The sequence below is a fragment of the Juglans microcarpa x Juglans regia genome, chromosome 1D (assembly GCF_004785595.1).
Source record: "Juglans microcarpa x Juglans regia isolate MS1-56 chromosome 1D, Jm3101_v1.0, whole genome shotgun sequence".
Classification (NCBI taxonomy): Eukaryota; Viridiplantae; Streptophyta; class Magnoliopsida; order Fagales; family Juglandaceae; genus Juglans; species Juglans microcarpa x Juglans regia.
The window spans coordinates 38079458-38101217 of NC_054594.1; the positions used below are offsets into that span (position 1 = coordinate 38079458).

Here is a 21760-nt window from a genome sequence, read left to right on the forward strand (position 1 = left end):
CTAAATGCACCCAGATGATAATTAACTAATGAAGGCAAACGAGGACAATATAAGCAAGAAGTCATTGGTCGGTGGGGTCGTCAGGGATGGGTTCAGCGCTGGCAGGGTGAACTGTAAAGCTTTGGATGACGACAATCCCCCTGCTCAACGTGAACCCCACAATTCCCTAAGTTGAAACCCACAGGCTGGCGGTAAAAAAAAAAAAGAGAGAGAGAAAAAAGAAAGGGGAGACCCTGAAAGCGAAGGGCCACAGAAGATAAACAGAAAGTAAAAATAATAATGTTATCGAGAAGTTACAATATGGAGCTGCAAGATTGCAATGAAAAAATTACAACGTGAAGCGACAAGTTACAACATGAAGCCGCAAGCTTACGATGGACAAATTACAACGTGAAGCAACAAGTTACAACATGAAGTCACAAGCTTGCAATGAACAAATTAAAATGTGAAGCGGTAAGTTACCACATAAAGCCGCAAGCTTACAATGACATACAACATAAGTCAACTAGATACAACAGAAAGTTGTGGAGGCACAAGTCACCTCCGAACCCCACGAGAAGCTAGAAAACTCCTCTGAAATGGTGTTGCCTTGCTCATTTACGGCACAGACAGAGTCAAAAGATCTAGCTAGCCAGGAAGGGCACAAGGATTTCTTGGGGGCCATTAGCAACTAGGGAGAAAGAAGAGGAATCAGAAGGAATAACGCAATGGGAAGTGCTTGAAAGGGAGATGGGAACACAGGATATTCAGTAGAAGAGAGAATAAGAACCTTATATAGTCAAGCTCAACGGTTGACATCTCGAAGCAATAAGAACCCACGCTCCCCACGAAGTACAAGATTTCCACGATCGCCATGATTCTAGCATAGCGTATCCAGTGTTGCGACGTGGGAAAGAGGTAACCGCCTAATAGGAATAGTGACGAAGGGGCAGAAGAGGCGCCATTTATGTGGATCGTAATCGTCGAAATACAACCATAAAGCTGAAGGCGAACTGTTGCTAGGTATTGTGTAAGGATGAAAAGGCTACTCGGATATGGCTGGAAAGCAGAAGTATGACATGTGAGCACCGAGAAACCCACAACTCCCTGTCCTGGGAAAGAAAAGGCCGCATAACTGTAGTTGCAAAAATTGATTAATCAAGGAAGGAAAAGAAGAATTCCCATCGGACCCATCCGATAGGAATTGGCAAGTAAGGAAATTTTCTCCTCACTCATAAATCCACTAGGCGCTCGACCGAGAGTAATTAATTACAAACTTGTATGCATGAGTAATACCGTCTACACCAAGACATACACACACATAATATACATGACTATCACTCAATAATATCTCCAACCCAAACAACAGAAAGAAAAGCAAACCAAGAGTCCAGTTCGGTTCATATAAAAAAAATATAATATAAATATATATAATTAACATATAATATATATAATGTAATGTAAAAAATTATATATAATATACAAAATCATATAAAAAATATTATAAATATAATATAAATATATATATATATATATATATATATATATCAATCGGTCCGATTCAATGCAAATCAATGTTCTAAATATCAAAATCGAAATCGGACCGATTTTGATTATAAGAGCCAGAATCGAACTAATTTCTAACCGGATCGAACACACCAATTCAGTCAATTTTACTGATTCATTGGTTTTTGCCATTAAAATTGTGGTTATGGAAAATAAAGAAAGTACAAAATATGGTTAATAAAAAGTAATGATAAGCTTATAATTTTTGTACAATTTTATATAAAATTAAGGATAATTTCCTAAAATAAAAGTTTATTAAATTTAATAGAGATGTTGTATTTTCATTGTTAATTTCACTCTGTTCAACTTTTATTCATTTTTATAATTTTTAATAGAGATTTATAATAGAGAAGCGTTATGTTTATACACAAATCTTATATAAAAAAGTTCATACACTAATATAACTTAAAATAATATGTTAGAATTATTTTATAATAAAATAATATTATAATATGATGGATTATATTAAATCATGCTAGTAAACTTTTTTGTACAAACATGATACTTTTAAGATTTTAAGATTATGTTTAAATGTTGAACTGAGTTGAGCTGAGTTCAGTTTTCTATGAATAATAATAGTAAGTTGATATGGTGGAGTGAGTTATATGGCGCCCACTTAAAATGAATTTATATGTATTTAGATGTTAAGATGAGTTTAAATATATTTATGAGAAGTTAAAAAAAATTATGAGTCACGCGTGTAAAGATGTGTTTAATTGAAAAATATTATGTATCTCATATATAAATAAGTTTTGAATTGAATTGAGTTTAGTTATTTGAGAGTTATGTGTTTGAATGTTAGAGTAGGCCTAAATCTGAACCGAATTGAAGGAACCAAGCGCAGCATAAATGGCCTTAAAATCAATTCCACACAGTTATAGGTCCTTATGCGCAAAGATTTCACGCTATCAATCTAGGGCTACACTCCCCAACTTCTCGATATATATAGGTAACCATCTGCAAAGCGCCCTCTTCTACATAAACCCTAGCGGCCACAGTTCCCACCGAAGCTTCTCTCCGATAAGGGTTTCTCTAGTTCAAACTCCAACGATGGTTATTCTCGATTCTATTCTTTTCTATTCACGCTGATCTCTCTCTCTCTCTCTCTCTCGCTGGATCTCAGTTTGTCTGGTTGTTTTTCAGGCTGACGTTGAGACTGATGTGGCGGCGGCAGGGCAGCCGAAGAAGAGGACGTTTAAGAAGTTTAGCTTCAGAGGAGTTGATTTGGACGCTCTCCTCGACATGTCTACGGATGAGCTCGTCAAGCTCTTCCATGCCCGTGCACGCAGAAGGTATATTTTATAGTTTTCATTAATGATCTGTGGTATTATTCTTATTTTTGTTCAATTTTGGGTGTTTTTGTGTTACGGTGGCAAGCAGGTCTAATTTTTGCGTGTTGCTTGTGGTGTTATAGGTTTCAGAGGGGATTGAAGCGGAAGCCAATGGCCTTGATCAAGAAGCTTCGCAAGGCGGTAATTTTTCTTGACTATTTTGTTGTTTATAAAATCCATGCCGAATATGGAGTGGTTTGTGGTAGGACAATAGACGCTTGAACTTAAATGGTAGTGTGCTTGTTTGTTTTGTCTGTGGATGCGTCTCTTAATGAGTTTTCGGAATATAAGATAAATCAAGGTGTGATACTTTTGTTTTTTTGAGGTATATTCTACAGTATTTTTGTCTGTGAATGCGTCTCTTAATGGGTTTTCTGAGGATACGATAAATCAAGGTGTGATACTAGTTTTTTTGAGGTATATTCTACAGTATTTTTGTCTGTGGATGTGTCTCTTAATGGGTTTTCCGAGTATACGATAAATCAAAGTGTGATTCTTGTATTTTTCAGGTATATTCTACAGTAGTGAATTTTTTGCATATATATTCTATGCTGTTAATGGTTATTCTTTTTCATTCTGTTCTGAAGTTTAGCAATGGGATGGTATGGTTAACATTATGCTATTATTTGATTTGGCTAGACTTGTATGTTTTTTTTCCAAACTCTCTCGATCAGTTGTGCGTGGGTTTTCCTCCTTGGAGTTGCAGCTGCTAGTATTTGATGAATAAAAAGGTCATCATATTATTATTTTTCTTTTGGAGGAATGATAATGCATGTTTATGTAATTGAATAGCGAGTTACTCCATGGGATGAGATCTTGGATTTTGCTTTCATTGACTTGCAAGGAATGGCAGAAGGTCAAGAGGATGTTGGAATAGGAAGTGTTGGTCAGCAACAAAAGGCATTGTTACCTAGTGGAAGACGGTAGTCCTTTCTAAGAAAGCTTTAGTTAAAACTACTAGCTGGGAGTGAATATGTAATTTGACAGGCATGATCTGGGTTGCTTGTGATGATAATTTCTGAAGGTTTCTTCTGAAAGATGTGCTTTGGAAATTATTGTGGTAGTTTTCATAAAATTTATGTGAAATATGTCACTCTGTGGGGATTGGAAAATTAAATTACCTTGGCCTTCTTCATAGAATTTCTGCACTGCAAGTTGTGGTGATTGCTATACAGGGTGATTGTAAGTTTCGTCGTTGAGGCCTTAGAAAAGCAAAAACTGTATTGGAAGTGAATCCTACCTATTGGGTATTTAATTGCACCTTGTGGTCAAAGCACATAGCAGTGATTTATTGTATTTTCTATTTAGACAATACTCGAGGACAATTGCTCTTCTAGTGGATTGTGCTGTGTAAATAAAGTGGTGACTCAATTGATGTTGCTAGTTTTCTAATGGCCTTTAGATCATTCTTTTTTTTATTTTAGTGTCAAATGGTTGATGCCTTGGAAAATTATCAACATTTATTTATGTGAGCTAGGGATTTTAGAGGGCATGGAAACAGTTTGATCTGGAGTGATCCCGTCTTATGTGGGCTGTTTGAATTAGTCATAAGTTCATATTCAAGAACTTCAAGTTATCTATATAGATAAAACTTGTAATTATACATACTGTCCAAGTGCTCTATTGTGTTTGGAAATGCCCCTTATCCTTTTGTTGGATTTATACTATATGCTTGATGTAATCCTTTTGGTTTCCTTCATGTGCTACCTATATACTTAGGTTTCTCCTTTTATAGAAAATTTTCTTATTAAGTGAAACTTGCTTATTTTGGTGAATGTAGCACTGTTGAAGTAGTTGCTATGGATGATTTCTTGTCAATTGCTTCATTATTAGTGATTGATTCTGACTTGACTATGTCTCAAGAAAACTGAGTTGTTCTTTATTAAAGAGTTTGTGCATTATATCTGTATGCCCAATTTGGTGCTTTGCTGGTTCCCATTTTCGCCATGCTGGTTAGTACATATAATTGAAATTCAATGGAAAATCTCATATGATGATGGGTAGTGATGACTGGCCATGTGTACATTTATGGTTTAATCTGGGTAGTGAAGACTGGTCACGTGTACGTTTATGCTTTAAGCTTGGTCTTATGCTAGGAATGCAGCTTTTTTTCTCATTGCTCCGACATCATTACAAAGGACTGCTTTCTTTTCCTTTTCTGTTATCCACTACATTAATCTATGCTTGCCTTAGTGACTACAATGTGCTGTTGGGAGACTAGTGGAAACCAATTAGCTCCCGTTAATTATTTATAATTTTATTTTTTTATTTTTTCTAGAGTATTCTTTGATGTAATTTGACATAATATAAATGTGATGAGTTGGTGGAATTTTAATAGAGTATGCTTGTGCTTTTTGTGAAACTATAATGGCTTAAATACCATTTTTCATGATGTTTTGAATCAGAAAAGGGAGGCCCCACCTGGTGAGAAGCCAGAACCTGTCCGAACCCACCTCCGCAACATGATCATAGTTCCTGAAATGATAGGAAGTATCATTGGGGTCTACAATGGCAAGACCTTCAATCAGGTTGAAATCAAGCCTGAAATGATTGGGCATTACCTGGCCGAATTCTCAATCAGCTACAAGCCTGTCAAGCATGGTAGACCTGGTATTGGTGCCACCCATTCATCAAGGTTCATTCCTCTTAAGTGAAATCGACACCTGAAGCTATATTTTTCGTCTTATTTTCCAAAAAACCTCTATGTTGGACCAAATTTGTAGGTTACTCCATCTGCGTTTCATCGTTTCCATGTTTTGTTGAACTTAATTAGATGAGCAACTTCAGTTTATAGTCGGAAAAGCTGGTGCATTTAATGTTCCGGACGTCATGTTTTTAGTATTTATATCGAATGTTTTATTTTTGTGTGCGCTTTCACCCAGATAATATTTTTCTGGTTTTGTTATTTCTGCACACTTCTTATGTGTATCCCAGAGCAAGGTTTCTAGGCTGCACTTGAATTTTATCACTTCGCTTGCTCCATGCCTAAGCAGTTATGGCTTATATGCTGTCTATTAAGTATATGACAATTAGAGTACGCACAGAAACGCGGTTCAGTGATTCATATTTATCTGGTCAAATGATTGTGATTATACTACGGGTCGAATAGTAATGATGATAACGAATGGAAACCCAAATTCATTTGTTTATTATATCTTCTATCTATAAAGCGGTGTTCCAAGATATATCTTCTACCGTTTGTTTTTGGTCAACCCTCTTTTCTTGTGTTATCCGTCAAATCTTTACTCAAAATGATATCGACAACCTGAAGACCCAAAATATCGTAATTTATTTGACAAAAAGGAAGTCATGGTTTGCACAGAAGATCTATCAATCTTATCGTACCATCAACTAAGCAGCGCCCTTCCATCGTGCTTTAAACGTTATTCTAAGCCTTAATTTTGTTACTTTTTTATTTTTCTTGCTCAAACAAAAATAAAAAATAATAAAAAGATCTGTCTTGGCCCCGTTTTTAATTTTGTTACCTTGTTCAACGCATATCTTTTGATTTTTCATTTTCCAAAGCGTGTTCAGTTCATTCAATCTTGTAGCGTTTGTTACTTTTCTCATCAGCTACTGGCAGTAATATCCTCGTGCTCAATTCGATAGTCTAGCTAATGGGTATGCTTAAGAGCTAAACAGCCTTCTAAATTCTTGGTCAATTCAAAATCTCATAAAAAATCAACAAGTACATTTTCAAGCCAATAATAATAACCATCCAATTGACCGTCAAACTGTCACGCTCCTCCTATTACTTTTTTACTAATATCATAACAAGACCTACATCCAACGGTTAGAAAGTGTTACTTTTTTTTTTTTTGTGTGTGGGCCTTTTGGGAGGGGAAGGTGTGGAATTCTTTGACGGCCTTTATTTTCTTTAGCTTCTCCGACCTTCCTCGAAATGTTGTAGTAGTTTCCTCTCCACTTCATGTAGATGTAGTGTTCTCTTTATAGCCTTTTCCGCTTCGGCAGCTCTTCCCATCTTTTCCAACATCGAAAGAGAGTATTTGATTCAGTAAAATATATGAGCAGATAAACCCCACGTGCAATCTTCCCACTCTCTAGTCTTTCAAACAAACCACCAGCATTTAGTATTATTAAACTGAGAGCAGCTAATTAAACACGTGCCCATATTCCTACTACTTTCAATTTTCAAGTCAGTGCGAAGTTAGTCCACTCAACAGATAGGAAATTTCCTAGTATCGGAATCTTCTACACATTTAGGTAATTCGTTCTTTTAAGTCTAACCATTATTCTCAATTAAAGTCATTCCCAATCATCTCAAATTTCACCTTTGCTTGAAGAGGCTCTTACTCGGAAAAACAACCATTATGCACATGTAAATAATTTGTGACTCAAATTGAAATTTTTGATTGAAAAATTACTACAATTTATTTTTTCAAGTGCTCTCTTGGGTCACTATACAAAGTCTTAAAAGATTAGTACGCCTTTTTTTCCCCTTGGTTTTATGTCGGTGTGAAGTTTCGCAGATTTAGATGCTTGAATATTGGAGTTTATTAAATGTGTCGACCGAAGTTCGCCTTAACAGGCTGGTGAGTTTGCTTCCAAGTTAACGAGTACCTAAAATAGTGCATGATTCGTGAAATGTGTGTGGAATTTACTCCAAAGAAATGATATTTGCAAATGTTTTTGAAAAAAGTGAGTAAATATAGGATTTACATTAAAAAAATTAATTTTTTAATAGTAAATTTTACTATTTTTCAAAACGATTACGTGACGCTTGCGCACTTAACGACTATAACTATACGTAGCATTACTGTAATTAATCTTTTACTGAGTACCTCAAATAGCTCATGAGGATCGAAACAATTTCCAAAACTACTAACACTTGGATCATCCATGTCCTTATCTATCTCAGAAGAAAAATAAAAAAACAACATGCGATCAATCGAGAGAGAGAGAGGGAGAGAGTACCTCGGTTTCAATCTCCAGTTCAGTTGAGAACTCCTGAGCAGAGAAATTCGACCTGATGGTTCTGGTTTTCAGTCCCAATGTTTTTAAGCATTTAAGAACTTCTACCATAGAATCAAGTCCAGATGCAGGATTGGGCACACTTAGCCTAATCTTGGCTCCCCCTGGTCTGTCCCCTTTCACCGCCACCAAACTTGCTTCAACCTCCAAGTTTCTCCTTTTCAACTCCTTCACAAACCCGTTCAGCTCTTGAATTTCCTTGGACGCCATTTCAATAATGGATTTCTTATCACTCTGCACACAAAATACCGAAAGAACAGATTCATGACTAAGAAGACCATTTTGACTAAGAAAACCACACCCACTTGCAGAAAAATCCGCTCACCTTGGTTCCAAAAGGCAACATGGAATGCAGGGCCATGTAACTTTGCTTCTGCCTCTCCCTCCTCACCCGCTCGTTCATCATGTGCCGAAAACCTCGTTCTTTCTCGTGCTCCTGGATTTCAATTCTCGGATGCCAACTCCTCGTCAAGAATTTCATCATTCTCTTGTTCACGTTCCAGGATTCGGCCCACTACCTGAATTCGCTGCCCCAAATCCAATTCCGGGGCCCTCTGTGTACGCCACAAAAGCGCTTCGGCTCACCGGCGGAGCCTCAAAAGCCTCGAACCAGAACATGTCACTCTGAAAATCCTGTGGGAAAGACGGGTCCATCATTCTTATTTTCTCTAGCTTTGGTTTTCCCGGGGATTTCAAATACCGGTTGTAGCAGTTAAAATAGTACTGTAACGGTCGTTTGGAACCGGGATTAGTATATACAGGGACTCGTCGAAGCATATGTAACACGTGGTCAACGTTGTTTTTTGGTCTTGGAGAATTTGCCATAGTCAAAGCTTACGAGTTAAGCAGTTTATTTTTTAGTCTTGATCTCACGCTTGACCATCGTAAGACTAGTCCATCGTATTGGACCCTTGGTAAAGAAAAGAGAACAAAATATTTATAGTCGTAAGATGAGAAAATGTTTTATAAAAATTAGAAGTTAAATAAAATGTTGTTAGAATATTATTTTTTAATAATATTATTATTTTAAAATTTAAAAAAATTGAATTGAAATTTAAAAAAGTTGAATTATTTATTATATTTTGTATAAAAATTTGAAAAAATTATAATAATAAAATGATATAAATTGAAATGATTTTTCAATTGAGGAGTCCGTCGGATTTCACATCAACGTCTCTTATTTCACCGCCTCAACTCTTTTTTTTTTTAAATTTTTATTTTTAGTGACCTACACGTGGGGGTGATCCTTTCCCTTACTCATAAGCCCCTTTGAGATTAGAAGTAGATGACGTTGATTGTGCACTTCATGTTTGGTAGCTGGAATTTCACCTTGTTTTCGCGTCGGCTCCCTTCTTGCTGAAGCACAACTATGGGAGAAATTATATTTGTAGTTTGAGCAGAGGAATGAATGTGCAATCTCATTGATAAATAGGGTAAAAAAAAAAAAAAATTATTTAAAAAAGATAATATTATAATTTTATTTTTTTAAAAATATAACTATATGAGCTTGCATAAATAATCTTCAAATGGAGATTGTATGTAGACTAACTCATATATAAATGAAAAATTCTATTTACCATTCTTATAATTACCATCTTTTCATCATTCCTAATAGTTACAAAATAAATTAGACCCAGTTTTGTGTGACTTTCACCATAGATATAAAGAAGAGAAGGAAAAGACAACCTAAATATTAGATCAGCATAATCAACATGGAATCAGCAACCTTAAGCTACAAGATTATGAAGATACTGTTGCTGCTACTTGTGGCATCATAGATGGTTCTAATATGCAAGCACAACCATCATCAAATGGACTTGCTGCTTGTCTTTTGTGATTCATTTACTAGAAAGTCTTTATCTTAGTTGAGTTGTAATGTACCTTTATGTAAATTTAGAGTTTTTACATAGCTATACAGAATTTGAAATACTCGATTGTTCTCCAGTTTGTTAGGATTGCTTTTACTTCTTTTAGTATATAAGCAGCACCACATTGTAATACAGTACGACATATAGAATAAAATAACATTTTTTCATCAACTCTCTCTCTCTACTCTTTCTTCCACTTCTTATCTTTTCTTCTTATTCTTACATGGTATCAAGAGCCACAGAGTGAGATTTTCTTTTTCTCAATGGCTACTGATCCAAAGACTTCAAATACTTCCATTTTTTGGATTTTACCAATATCATTAATCCCTATTGACTTGACCATGGGGATAACCCTTTTTTTTTCTTGGTCCCTGAACTTCTTACCACAGATAACTATATCACATAGTCAAGAGCTATGTGTAGAGCACATAAAATTCAATCCAATCTTCCTCATCTCTATTGGAATGATTGCATCCTCACTGCAACTATATTATCAATCGGGTTTCCACCCCTCTATTTTCCAATAAAATACCATTTGAGCTTCTTTTTAATACCCCCCCCCCCCCCCATATTCTCACACGAAGATTTTAGGATGTTTATGTTTTACCCCTACTTTATCCCAAAACAGAAAGAAATTTGATCCTCGAGGTAGGCATTGTGTTTTTTTGGTTACCCATTTGGAGTAAAAGGCTACAAGTTACTTGACCTCAACACCAAAGCAGTTTTCATCTCTAGAGATGTTACATTCCATGAAAATGTCTTCTCATTTCATCATCAATCTCATCCTTCACCACCCTTACAATTATCACCTCATCCTTTTTTCTACTCATTTCCTCTTCTCGTCTTTCAACTCCTTCACCTTCCACTACATCTACTCTGCCTATACCTCCAGAAAATCAACTCACATCACCCGTTCCTTCTGCTCCAGTAGTCTCTCCTTCCACTTCCCCTCTTCAATCAAATGAAGAACCTGAATCCCAATCTGATCTTAGGAAATCAACTTGAACAAGGAAAGCCCCTCAATATCTCAGAGATTTTCATTGCATGCAAGCCACTTCAGTCTCACCCACTCAATCATTGGTCAAGGCTTCTCATACACCAGGTATACCATTTCCTCTGTCTTCTTCTATTTCTTATGAAAATTTATCACCTACATTCTCTTTGTTTTCTTCCATCATCTCATCACACAATGACCCACACACTTACAAACAAGCTGTCAAATACCCAGACTGGTGCAAAACAATGGAAGCTGAACTTGAGGCTTTAGAACTCAACAACACATGGATTCTTATTGATTTGCCCCTAGAAAAACTCCTATTGATTGCAAATATGTTTACAAAACCAAGTATCATTCCAATGGCATTGTTGAGAGAAAGAAAGCAAGGTTAGTTGCTAAAGGCTTCACCCAGGAGGAAGGGGTGGACTATCACGAGACCTTCTCACCAGTTGTGAAGATAGTTACTGTCAAAACCATTCTAGCCTTAGCTGCAATTAAAGGGTGGCATCTACAACAATTTGATGTTAACAATGCTTTTCTCAATGGGGAGCTCAAAGAAGAAATACACCTGAAAAGCCACCTGGCTATTGTAAGGGTAAACCTGGTCAGGTATGCAAGCTGTTCAGAAGCCTTTATGGACTCGAACAGGTCTCATGCCAATGGTATGACAAGTTTTCTGCCTCTTTGATTCAATTTGGTTTCACACAGTCCAAGGCTGATTACATTCTTTTCACTTGCATCACTGATACCACATTCACAACATTATTAGTCTATGTAGATGACATAGTAGTTGCTAGTAGTTCCTTTGATCCAATCTTTGCCCTTAAAACATTTATGAACAACCAACTCAGAATTAAAGACCTTGGACCCTTGAGATATTTTCTTGGCATTGAGGTTGCTAGATCTCCCACCGGTATTCACCTTTGTCAGAGAAAATACACTTTAGATATCCTTGTTAATTCGGGTCAATTGGCTTCTAAGCTTTTAAAGATTCCAACGGATCAAAACCATAAACTAAGCAAGTCCACAGGGACTCCTCTAGCTAATCCTACTCCATATAGACAACTCATTGGATGCCTACTTTACCTCACCATAACTAGACTAGATATTAGCTATCCTACTCAGGTTCTTAGTCAATTTATGAACCATCATTCCACCTCTCATCTTGCTGTTGCTCATAAGGTATTGAGATACCATAAAAATGCACCTAGTCAAGGGTTACTATTGTCATCTACATCTTCAATCCAACTGAAGGGATATTGTGACTCAGATTGGGCCTCCTGCCCTGATGCCCGAAAGTCAATTATTGCCTACTGCATCTTCTTGAGTCATTCTCTCATCTCTTGGAGATCCAAGAAATAAACAACTGTGTCAAGATCATCTACTGAGGCAGAATACCGTGCCATGGCCTCTATCACCACTGAATTCACTTGGCTAAGGCACTTATTTACTGACCTTTCTATCCCTAATCCACAAGCTGCTGAATTGTTTTGTGACAACCAAGCTACTCTACATATAGTAGCTAACCCAGTTTTTCACGAAAGGACAAAACACATTGAAGTGGATTGCCATTTAATCAGAGATAAAATCCTAGAAGGCAGTATTCAAATTGCTCATGTCTCAACACATTCACAACTTGCTGATATATTCACCAAATCTCTTCCATCTTATCTTATTTATTTACATCTCTCCAAGATGGGAATAGTCAACATCTATTCTCCATCTTGCGGGGGGATATTAGAGTAGCATAATCAACATGGAATCAACAACAACCTTAAGCTACAAGATCATGAAGATACAACTGCTGGTACTTGTGGCATCATAGATGGTTCTGATATGCAGGTACAACCATCATCAAATGGACTTACTACTTGTAATGTCTTTTGTGATTCATTTACTAGAAAGTCCTTATCTTAGCTGAGTTGTAATGTACCTTTATGTAAATTTAGAGTTTGTTACATAGTTGTACAAAATTTGGAATATTCGATTGTTCTCCAGTTTGTTAGGATTGCTTTTACTTCTTTTAGTATATAAGCAGCACCACCTTGTAATACAATACGACATATAGAATGAAATAGCATCTTTTCATTAGCTCTTTCTGCTCTTTCTTCCTCTTCTTCTCTTTTCTTCTTATTCTTACACTAAAGGAGGTAAAAGGTACAGGAAGTTAAGCCAGACACGCAAAGGAGAAAGGTGACAGGAATATAAAACTGACAAGAGATAAACCACTCCCAAGGGAGCCTCGATAAAAAGGGCATTTCCTTACATACACCATAAGCTTCTAGTGGGTTCTTGCATGGCTTCTTTTATCTTTCTCTTGGGCACTCTAGAGACATCATCTTCTTTCTTTGGCTCTATCGACTTTTTCATCTTTCGGCTAAAGGGAAAAATGATCTTAAACTTCCATTGTATTGAGATATACGTGAGGCCATGAGATATTGTACACATAATCAAGTATAATGGATTTGTCCCAAAACACTCATTGGACATAGGTTTTATAACGAACCACATAAATCTATGTGTTTCTCTCATTTTTATTTCCTACCCTTTATTTATTGTTACTTTCATGGATGAATGCAAGAGCACCGTATCAACACCCAAGCCACTATCGTGGGCCATACAATCACACCGTTGGGCTCTAGCCTAAACCAAAAAATGCATAAAAAATTCCTTTATATGGCATTCAATGATTGAATGATAAGTAATGAATGATAAAAGATTTTATAATTATTTAACGACGCGTTAGAGGATAATAGGAGGATGATGGAAAAAGTGGTGGTGTATAGCACTTCTCTATATAAATTAGGATCAATGCCTTTCAAGTTTTCAAGTGAAAGAATGATAGACATGTAAAATGAGCCTACAATACTTATTGTTCAATTGCTTTCGAAATATTAATATGGACAACAATAAATATTGTAGGATCCACTTTATATGTCTTTCTCTCATCTCACTTGAAACCCTCAAATTAAACAAGAACATTGGGAGGGATATTTCTTGCTAGGCCCATTCTGAGTATACTTTGGCACAGTAACCTAGCCCGCCCTAACTCAAATCTCATTGTTCTAAAGGTCTCAAGGTTGTTAACAGGGCCTGGCCCATGAGATCACACTAGTGGGAGAAGGTACGAAACACGAAAAACCATATACCAGGGATAGATGAGACACACCTACTCTGACAGTCTCCATGACGCCTTGCATAAAGGATTTACATTATTGTGCCAACAGAAGATGTGCACGACCCTCCATTCTCTGACTGGGGACTAGAAGTGATTGTCGCATTCACCCTCCTCTGAAACTCACCCAGGGAGCTACATCGCATTAATGATGCAAACCTAGGAGCCACGTCACATTAATGATCTTACCTCAAAATTAGACCACATCACATTAAATGCTCGTACTATGGCAAGCATGCGTGTGACGGCTTAAGCCTGACAAGGTATCCCCCCCCCCCAAAGGACAACGTCGTTTTCCTACCTTCAGGACTCGCCCAGGGCATTAGAGGTGCAAACACCGGAGCCACGTCATATTAATGACCCTTCCTCAAAAGACCATGTCGCATTAAATGCCCAGACTATGCCATTAGCTCTTTGTCATGTTGGAAAACTTCCTACTCAAACTATCTCATTTCATTCATAGCATGTGTAAATAAAAAATAAATAAAAGGGTTAAGAAATTACCTCTATAACTTGAAGAACCCATCTTCATTGTGCACCCCAAGGTAATTGATTTTGAGATAGGAAAAACTTCCCTCTATCCCTAACCATACATTATAATAGAATTCAATGTGCTAACTCTATTATATATAGGGTGAGAGAAATGGCTTCATCATATATTAATAGTTTTGGCTCATCCCATTATGAGCCCAAGATCAATACAAAATCCATGCTAATCCATAAAAAAATGGGTAATGTTAGGGATCCAGTTGGAGCGTCCCGCTCCATTTTTTTTTTCACGTAGTGATTATGAAAATGTTATTTAATAATATTGTGAATTTTATTCTTTTATAAAAAATATTTAAAAGTGTTAAAAAAATGATGTGAAAAAAATATTTAAAAATATTTTTTTTGTTTTTTTTTCACATAATTTTTTTAAGGCTTTTAAATATTTTTTAAAAAAGAAGAAAATTCACAATATTATTAAATAACATTTTCTTAATAACTACGTAAAAAAAACTAAAAATAAAATAAAATTGGAGTGGGATGCTCCAACGGGATCCCCCAGTGGGATCCCTATCATTTTTTATTAAAAATACAACAATCTCCCACTTGGATAACATAAATCACTCAATCACAAGGTGAAAACCAACCAAGCATCTTCATAATGTAACAAGTCCAAAATGTGTTTGCAAGTATTTGGTTACGCTAAACATACACCAACAAGATGTATGAAGCTTAACAGGAATTCACAATCACGTGACTTAGATAGATGAGATGCAAGTATGATGGGGAAATAATATGGAATAGTGGTCAACACTTACTTTCATAAGAAGCACAATAAGACTAAATCCGAATGTTTTGTGTTAAAAGTATTATTTCCATAAACAAAATGTGCACACAATAACATATGGAAACATAGTCAAAATCCACAATTTGCATATACATACAGAACTCCCATGAACTAAATACAACATAAGGTTCAAACAAACCCAAATTTGTTACATGCTCCTGAGATATTTTTGGAGCCAAACATTTTGTCAATTGATGATGAACATATGTTCTGTGGAAATGTGCTCAACACAGATACGAGACTCAGTCACTCTCTCTAACAAACAAGTATTTAATCTCGATATGCTTAGAGCGTGAAGAGCTCCTAGAATTTTGAGAGAAAGAAACTGCCACTAAATTATCACAAAATATCTTTAGGGGTCTCATAATGGTATACACAATATCCAACCCTAGGATAAAATTTTGCAAACATATAGCCTGACATATAGTCTCATAACAAGCAACTTACCTTGCCTCCATAGTTGAGGAAGCTATAATTGTCTATTTGACACTTGTATAAAAACAACTACTCTTGCCATCATGAACACATAACCTTGAGTTGATCTCCTGTCATCTAAACAACTTGCACAATCGACATCAGACTATCTAACTATATCTAGAATGTCGGATCGCCAATATGTGAGAAAAAATCTTTTAGTGCCCTCTAAATACCTCGGTACATTTTTAGTAGGTTTCTAGAGATTCAATCCAGGATCACTCAAGTATCTCCCAAATACACTGACAACATAGGTGATATCAAGATGCATGGATGCTTCTTCATACATCAAACTAGCAATAAATGAGGCATATGGAATAGCTTGCGTTTGATTTCTTTTTGAGGTATTGGGGTTTAGCCAGTCTATCACCTTTCACAGTAGGTGCTTTCCTTGGAGAACAATCTTATATATTAAACCCGTTTAAAAGACAATCGAAGAAGAGTGCCACTAAATCTCTCAAGAGCAATTTTTGTACCTAATATATAAAGGCTTCATAAGATCATTTATGTCAAAATGAGAAAACAACATATGATTTGTCTCAAACACGAGCTCAATGCCATTTGCTAGAGTAATTTATCATATATATACAACACTAGAGAAAACATACTTACTTCCACTAAGCTTCAAATATATACTTTGATCAGCAAGATTCTCTTTAAAAAAAGAGCTAACAATCTCTTCAAACTTCAAGTACCATTACTTGATGTTTGTTTATGCCCATAAAAACTGATTTTTCTTTTTTAGTTTGCACACCATATGTCATATTTCGTTTTGTTATCATCAAAATCCATAAGTAGATATGGAGTTATATAATTAATGCTTGAAACGTCACAGTCTCTCTCTTTTTGATGATGACAAATACTTAGTAAAATGACATTATACTTAGTAATGTTTGAACTCCCCCTAAAAATGTTCATTACCAATGCTCATATAAAAAATTTCTCCATAGTAGAGCCTTGCTCAGTGAGTTGAGCGAGCAGATACACCCTTAAAGCTAAATCCAAGTTTATGATAGTTAAATTGATAGTGAAAGATTTGTACCAATCTTCCTAATTGGTTCCAGTTAGCATCTTGATGGTAGATAATTATAAAGGCTTAGTAAAATTGCCAAAAGTTGAGGATAACACAAAATTTATTATGCATACACAAGAGGTATGCACCCATAAATATCCTCATAATGAAAATATAATTTACATCTCAAAAAAATGCTAGAATCCGAATGAGGCTATCCAGAATTCTTAAAATTGATGACAATACAAAAATTTATATGCTTACAAAAGGAGCATGCACCCATAAATATCTTCATAATGAAAATATATTTTTCGTTTCAAACATGATTCCCAAAGGTTGAGGATAGTACAAAACTGTCATGCATACACAATAAGTATGCACCCATAAATATCGCCATAATGAAAATATAATTTTCATCTCAAACATATGCTAGAATCTAAAACACAAAATCGACTCTTAGTCATAATCATGTCGAAATTTATGCTAGAGTCTGAAAAACATAATGGACTCCTACACATGTTAAAACAAATTAAACAATTAAATGCAACGACTTAAGATGACCCTTCTATTGCCAGGATACGTATGAGTCATCAAGTGCAAGGTACTTAATAATTTTCTTTATCTTTCTAAGCATCCTTCCAAATTATTATTCCAAGTTATTATTCACCGACCGAATGAAAATAATTTTTTGCATGGATCTTAGAAAACGACATGTATTCACCGACAAGTTTCATTTTTTATCCTTTTAATATCCAATTATAAACAACAAAATCCAGTTATCCATCATGATTTATTCCATGATAGGTGAAACCATAATTAATCAGAATCGTTGATTTTTTCCATATTTCATTATTTATGCATGCAAAGAATGTACAAGTCTTAAAAAGGTTTCCCCCGACGATGAGATACTGCCGAGCTGGAAATTGAGCCCATTTCCAGCCACCACCGGCCGTCGTACACTTTTTATAATGGTTTCAATTTGAAGTTCAGCGAAAAATGAAGAGAGAAATATGTATATATATATATTTATATATATATTAGGAAAAAAAAGAAGCTATGAACATGATGAGTATGCTCAGATACTAATTGTAGGAAAAATTCTTACTCTTAACTATCTCATTTCACTCATAGCGTGTATAAATAAAAAAACAAGTAAAGAGTTAAAAATTATCTATATGACTCGAATAACCCATCTCTATTGTCAAGTACTCGGTAGCTGATTTTGAGAAAGAAAACTTCTACCTGTCCCAAACCATACACCATAATAGAATTCAATGGGTTAAGTATATTATAGTACTCCTATTATATATAGGGTGAGAGAAATGGCTTCCTTGTATGTTAATATTTTTACCCATCCCAATATTGTGAGTTCCAGACCAATATAAGATCTATGCTAGTCCATAAAAAATACGATACGACATGTCAAGTGCAAGTTGTAACAAGATTTTTGTAAAACTTCCGGATGAAAAAAATAACTGTCAAATTGTTTAAAACCGGATTAATATTTAAAACAAAAAAAATATGTTCATGAATTTCAAACAAGCTATCCCGCGTCTTAATTAATTTGTATAGATCAATATAATTGATACATTTAAACAAAATTAGGAGAAGAACAAATTTAAGAAAATGGCTGGACATCGTGATCTATAAGGGTAGTTTCGATCGAGGACTAATTCAAAACCTCAACATTGCCACGTTTGTTGTTTCCGTTGTATATGTTCGTAATCTTTAAGAGATAGAAAATATTTTGACATTCTTGAATTATCATCTTTCTTAATCTTATAATTTAAACTAGTAAAATTAGCATTAATTGAGATTATATATAATATAAATTGTTATATATTCTCAAATAATAACATATAACCTTTAAGGCTGATTAAAAAAATACGATATATACGTGATTCAATCTTAATCATGACAACCAATATTTAATTACGCTTAATAGATGGTTCAAGTAATCAAAAGTTTAATGATTAATTTATAAGGCCATTTTCACAATTTAAGGTGTAAATAGCATTGATGTGCGCTCATACAATTTGTTTATATATATATATATTCCATTTCTTAATGATTTCTGCTTATTCATTTGTTACGATATATGTAGGTGCAAGATTTTGGCTAGGATTAGGTGATTAAAATGATAGAATTTATCCTATCATTAAGTTTGTAATTTTGGATGAATGTACATTATTTATTGATTTTATCTATAACTAAAATATTTGTTTATCTAGGAGGTATTAGAAGTTGTTTAGATAAGTCATTTATGTGAAAATCGAGTCCATAAGGATCTACACTTATCCAGAACAGAAGCTGAATTGAAATAAGTTATTGCAATAAAGAGTTATCACGAAATGTCAGCAATCCGTCATGATACATCTTCGTGACAAACTCGCCCCGTCAGCAGAGTCCTATTGAAATTAAAATTACTTTCAGATTGTTTATTTAAGAGATCATATTGGTTAGAATCTGTAGAGATTCAGATCTAGATATTTTTTAGAGCACTTTTCAGTACATATTTTGGTGAGAAAACTTCTTAGAGAATTTTCATATTATTTCTCTCAAAGAGTGTGATCGTGCTCCAAGTTGGAGAATTGATTGGTCGAGTTTCAGCCACTGGAGTTCTAGGAGAAAAGCCAATGTTTGAAAATCATCAGAGGTTCTGGCTACTACTGTGATAGAGACAAATGAGTCGTTTGTCTGGTCAAGTAAGATAATCAATTGACAAATGTTTTATAATTGAAAACTTACTTGTAATTTGATTTTTAAATAATAAAATTAACTTTTCTGGGTTTGGTTCCCCCGTAGGATTTTACTTTTAAAGAGTTCTTTAAAATGTTTCCCTTTGTCACCAATCGTTGTGTCATGTAATTTATTTATTTACTTAATTGCAAGATTGAGATTTAACCAATTTGTTCAAGTGAATTGGTGGATATTCCCGTGAATACACAAAGGTGCTTGGGTACTAATTTCAATATATAATTTTAAAAGTTAAATCTATGTTTTATTTTCCTATGAGTTGAATTGTTTATATATTGACATCAAATTTATAACGCTATTTGAAGTGCATTTACAGTTTCAAATGTGCTGTAGTTTTTATTTTTTTTATTTTTATTTTTATTTTTATTTTATTATTATTAACGTAAAGGTTAGCCCACCTTTCTTTACACTCCTCTGGTCCATATCGAAATATTTGATTTACTGAGAATATGTATTATCTTAAGAGTAATTATTGTGTACAAAAATTTGCTTCTTTTTGCCAAATCGAACAATTAGGAACAACAAATTTTCCAACAAAACCGGTATGTTTGGAAATCAAACCAAACTCAACTTATCTCAACTCATTATTATAATTTTTTTAAATTTCAATACAAAATATAATAAATAATTTAACTTTTTCAAATCTCAAAATAATAATAATATTAAAAAATAATATTTTAATAATATTTTATCATCTCAACTTAATTCAACTCAACTCAATTCAACATCTAAACACAGTCAATTATGAGGATGCCTCAAAATTTGAGCGGGCACCATATATAGCTGCTGCTTCATAAATAAACAAGAGAGCATTTTGAGGATGCCTCAAAATATAAATCCAGAAGAGAGAGCTAGCAATTATGTCTAATAGGTGTTCAAGAAGAAGAAGAAATACATATTTTGAGGGTTCTTGTTTGTGTTTAAACTGTGAATGCTAGCATAACTACGGGGTGTTTATAAGTGCCTTGCACGTAGCACCTTATAATTAGTATATATATATATATATATATATATATATATATATATGTGTGTGTGTGTGTGTGTAAACTTAGGATGCTCAGGACCTTTAAAAAAAAAAAAACTCAGCATGAAACAACTCAGTTTTTATTACTTGTTAATTAATGTTTTAAATAAAACTACATGTGCCACCATGCACGCATGGAAATGTTCCACAAACCCACACAAAGGACAAAAGTAACCATGCATGCCTCAATTTTTATTTTATTTTTTTGTCATTATGCATGCCTCAAATTAGTCAACCTATTTTTTTTTTTTTTTTTTTTTTTTTTTTTTATGGAAGAGGACGGTATCCCAATTGTATTAATTGCCCTCATTTATAGCGAATGAATACCGTGGTAACAAGCAGGACACCTGAGATTTACAAACAACCATCCTATGCATCAAAACCAATAAAATAAAATCCCTATACATTAAACGAAACCAAAAAACCAATAGACCAGTCTAAACATGCCTATGTCCTTTTACTAAAACAGTTAAATTCTAATGCTTGGAAGACCAATCCTGTCTAAGCGCAACATACCTTTTATTTTCCGTGGTAAAGAATCAATAGTAGTAAATCTACGATTAAGGCTCTCCTCTCCCATATGTGCAAGAAAATCCGCTGAAGCATTCCCTTCTCTGAATTGGTGCGTAATGGAAAACTGAATATCATGTAAAGCAAACATCAACTCATCCCAAAAATCCCATAAATACCAAGCCATGTACCTTTGGTTTTTTAACCAATTAACCACAAGACTAGAATCACATTCGATCATAACCTGTGAGAAGCCCATCTCTTTGCAAACTCCAACCCCCACAATCAAGGCTCGTAGTTCCGCTTCATTGTTAGTACCATGCCCAAAGTGAGTAGAGAACGTACTTATAAAATTCCCGTCATGGTCTCGTAAAATTCCCCCACCGTCACAATTACCAGGATTACCACGACAACTTCCATCCACATTTAGCTTGATCCAACCCCGTACAGGTTTATTCCAATAAATAATCATCGGACACCTTTTTGTGTGATTGATAAAAGGCACCTCTAGTGCTTTAAGGATGGCCTCATCCGTAGAGGAAATGGACTATTTTTGGACCATCAATGAAGAGATTTTCCGCAGCCATACCTTCACCGCTACCCACACTCCCATAGCCGATTCTTGCACTCCCTCCATTCGACGTACCTGCACGTACGTATTGAACACTCAGAGTCCATCGGTTGTCCATCACCACCAGCCTTATCATCTTAACCTTATCCTAGGCTTGTGCAACTGCTTTAT

The 21760-nt window shown here is 35.0% G+C and overlaps 2 protein-coding genes across 2 annotated transcripts; one reads left to right on the plus strand and one right to left on the minus strand.

The window, feature by feature from the left end:
* The first annotated feature begins 2414 nt into the window (after positions 1-2414).
* On the plus strand, positions 2415-5739 carry LOC121252273 (40S ribosomal protein S15-4). Its single transcript, XM_041151837.1, has 4 exons — positions 2415-2598; positions 2689-2837; positions 2960-3017; positions 5282-5739. The coding sequence occupies exons 1-4, from the start codon at positions 2596-2598 to the stop codon at positions 5528-5530; spliced, it is 459 nt and encodes a 152-aa protein (XP_041007771.1). The 5' UTR covers positions 2415-2595; the 3' UTR covers positions 5531-5739.
* A 780-nt stretch (positions 5740-6519) lies between these two features.
* Positions 6520-8595, minus strand: LOC121252264 (transcription factor bHLH92-like). The gene is made up of 3 exons (XM_041151824.1): positions 8194-8595; positions 7812-8102; positions 6520-6858 (listed from the first exon to the last, which is right to left on the minus strand). The coding sequence occupies exons 1-3, from the start codon at positions 8350-8352 to the stop codon at positions 6754-6756; spliced, it is 555 nt and encodes a 184-aa protein (XP_041007758.1). The 5' UTR covers positions 8353-8595; the 3' UTR covers positions 6520-6753.
* Positions 8596-21760: the final 13165 nt, after the last annotated feature.